General features: G+C 38.6%; 1 protein-coding gene across 1 annotated transcript; it reads right to left on the minus strand.

The window, feature by feature from the left end:
• Positions 1-145: 145 nt before the first annotated feature.
• LOC121174954 (uncharacterized) lies at positions 146-2,358 on the minus strand. Its single transcript, XM_041015939.1, has 2 exons — positions 1,228-2,358; positions 146-1,146 (listed from the first exon to the last, which is right to left on the minus strand). The coding sequence occupies exons 1-2, from the start codon at positions 1,636-1,638 to the stop codon at positions 466-468; spliced, it is 1,092 nt and encodes a 363-aa protein (XP_040871873.1). The 5' UTR covers positions 1,639-2,358; the 3' UTR covers positions 146-465.
• Between the last annotated feature and the right edge of the window lie 504 nt (positions 2,359-2,862).

The raw sequence follows: 2,862 nt of genomic DNA on the forward strand, positions 1-2,862 counted from the left end.
CATTAGGGGTAGGGTAGTTTTGTATTTAAGGGTAAGGGTTAGTCCTAATGGTAAGGGTTAGGGTTAGTTCTTATATTTAAGGGTTAGGGGTTAGTTCTAAACATTTTAGGGGTTAGGGTTAGTTTTTTATTTTAGGGGTTAGGGTTAGTTCTTAATTGTTAGGGTTAGGGCTAGTTCTTATATTTTAGGGTTAGGGTTTAGTTTTGAACATTTTAGGGGTTAGGGTTAGTTTTTTATTTTAAGGGTTAGGGTTAGTTCTTATTTTTTACGGTTAGGCTTGGGTTTTTTATTGTAGGGGTTAGTTTTTGAGTTTTATTTGGTTTAGGGTTCATTGATTATTATAGTTTGATACGCGACATAAATATTATCCATAAGTAAGCCTTAATAAACTGAATATCATACATTACGCCATGAATGCCAAATTACAAATATACAACAAAGCCTTAATAAACAAAGACATGCATATCATTCATTTTGGTGTCCGTGATGTCGTGAGGATGTGCCACATGGTCGATCCCATCTTCGTGCTTGGCGATCAGGATTTCTTCTGCCCCGATGCCTCCCCGCTTCTTCTTCGTCAGCCTCCGCAGAAAATGCGTGTCGCAAATCAACACCGAATAAGTCACCCGTATTAGGTATTTGTCCCGGTACATTCCATTGTGTTCCTAACGGGGCATTAGGTGTTGGAATTGGGCCATGATATTGCTGTGAAGGGGTCATTGTGGGCCATGAAAAATGAGCTTGTGTTTCCGCAACACCACCGAACGATTGCTGGCTTGCAGAAGTATCAGTGTGATGACCCTGAAAAGGATACTGATACATCTGTGTCGGATACTCAGCAAATGTTTGTGGCGTGTAATACATTCCATGGCCACGCTCCACCATTTGTTGGGAATATTCTTCCGCTTCAACAGTGTCCCTTCTTCTGTCTATCCCCTGAGTTTCAATACTTGACTGAAACATGTGAAACTGTTGTGCAGGAAATTGACGCTCTGATGCGGGACCATGTGACACTGGCTCAGTGACTCTCTCTTGCTCTTCGGATAAAATTGTAATTTTTTCCACATAAGGCACGAGATCATCAAATGTGCATGTATTCCTCCCTTGAGGAGACACCATGTATTGTAATGCCTCCGCAACTTCACCCTGCATTTATAAGGGTAAGAAAATTAATGGCCATCATTAAATAAAACTTCAAGTTAAAATTTGAAAAAAATTAAAAAATACCAATGTAGCCGTCTTTGCATTTGCTGGGTCAACAAACATCTTTGTCTTTCGCCTATACCAGACCATGTAGTCCGAGTTAAAACTCAATAGGCCTTCTTGTCGGGGATAAGCATCGACCCTAAATGCATGGCGATTATTCCATTGATCAATCATTGGGGCGAACAATTGCCCCCAATTTTCGTCATGTTTCCCTTTCAATGTTATGCCATGAATGTTTAAGGGTTGTGAAGGAGACTCTGGAATTGGTTGTTGCATCCCAAATTGTCTCAATACTTTGTCCGGTTGGTGCCACTCAATAACTTGGAAACAAATTAGTGGCACCACCGCGTACCACACGAGACTTCCGACTAAACAAACGGGAGGCAACAGTGATATTACGGTTGATGGGTACGGCTCCCACACAAACTGCATATAACAACATAGTTATGAACATTTTAGTAAAATAACACATATAATTTTTTATTTTACAAATAGAATAACATGTTCTTACCTCATGACGTTTCATAATATCTACCTTGCGATGAAAAACTCTCACATCATCATTGCCGATATGTTGGTTTCCACGTCGCAGCCACCTACAAAGATTAAAATTTAATATATGCTAAAACCATTATTCTATTGAAATGAAAGACGCTGCTAAAAATGACTAACCTATGCCCCAGTGGTGTATTTTCTACTTGGGAAGGAGTCCTCTTTGGAGCCAAGGTTGGACATCGTTCCCATGCCCACATTTGTAGTAAGATGCACATACCTCCGATTGATTTAGTTTTATAATCGGTGGCATTGCACATCTCTCTGTATAGAAAACCAAGTACGGCAGCTCCCCATGCATATCTGCCACATTCTTCAAAGTCACGTAAAAATTGAAGGTATCTTAGCGAAACTTTGTTACTGCTTTTATCAACGAACAAGACACCTCCAATGAATCTCAATATCCATGCACGGGCAAACCTTCGTACTTGTTCTTCGTCGTCGTCATTATTTATTTGGGCAAAATGGTGAGCCAGCCAACTTAATTTAACCACACTACCTCTAATTTCATCTTCTTGTGGTCTGACTCCCAATAATTCCTCACATAAATCAGCCCAATCAAGATTTGTTGGACCGATTAATGGTAAACCATCCACACTTATACCTAATAATACAGAGACGTCTTGGAGAGTAATAGTACATTCTCCGCATCTCATGTGAAAGGTATGTGTTTCCGGCCTCCATCTTTCTATCAGAGCACTAATTAATGAGACATTTATTTTTAAGTACCCCATCTTGATAATCCAGGCGAAACCAGATTGTAGAAGAAAAGGAAAAATTTGCTCAGGAATTTGTTCTTCCCCTTGATACGTGGGGACAGCTCGTCTGATATGTAATTTCATATCTTCTTCCCCATTCCAAACATGTTCTGAAACATGTTTAGGTTGCATCCATAATACATCAGCATCGATGGGGCCAAACTTAATGTTAACATGTGATGAAGATGATGATGAAGATGCCATTGCTACTACAAAAAAAAAATATAATACATTATTTGTAGATAATATAAATTAAATTAAACTGCACACATTTATAAAAACATTATTAAATATATAACAATAAATTTGAAAAAAATCAAACTGGCTAATTTTTAATATATTCTAT

This window comes from Glycine max, chromosome 5 (genome assembly GCF_000004515.6).
Source record: "Glycine max cultivar Williams 82 chromosome 5, Glycine_max_v4.0, whole genome shotgun sequence".
Classification (NCBI taxonomy): Eukaryota; Viridiplantae; Streptophyta; class Magnoliopsida; order Fabales; family Fabaceae; genus Glycine; species Glycine max.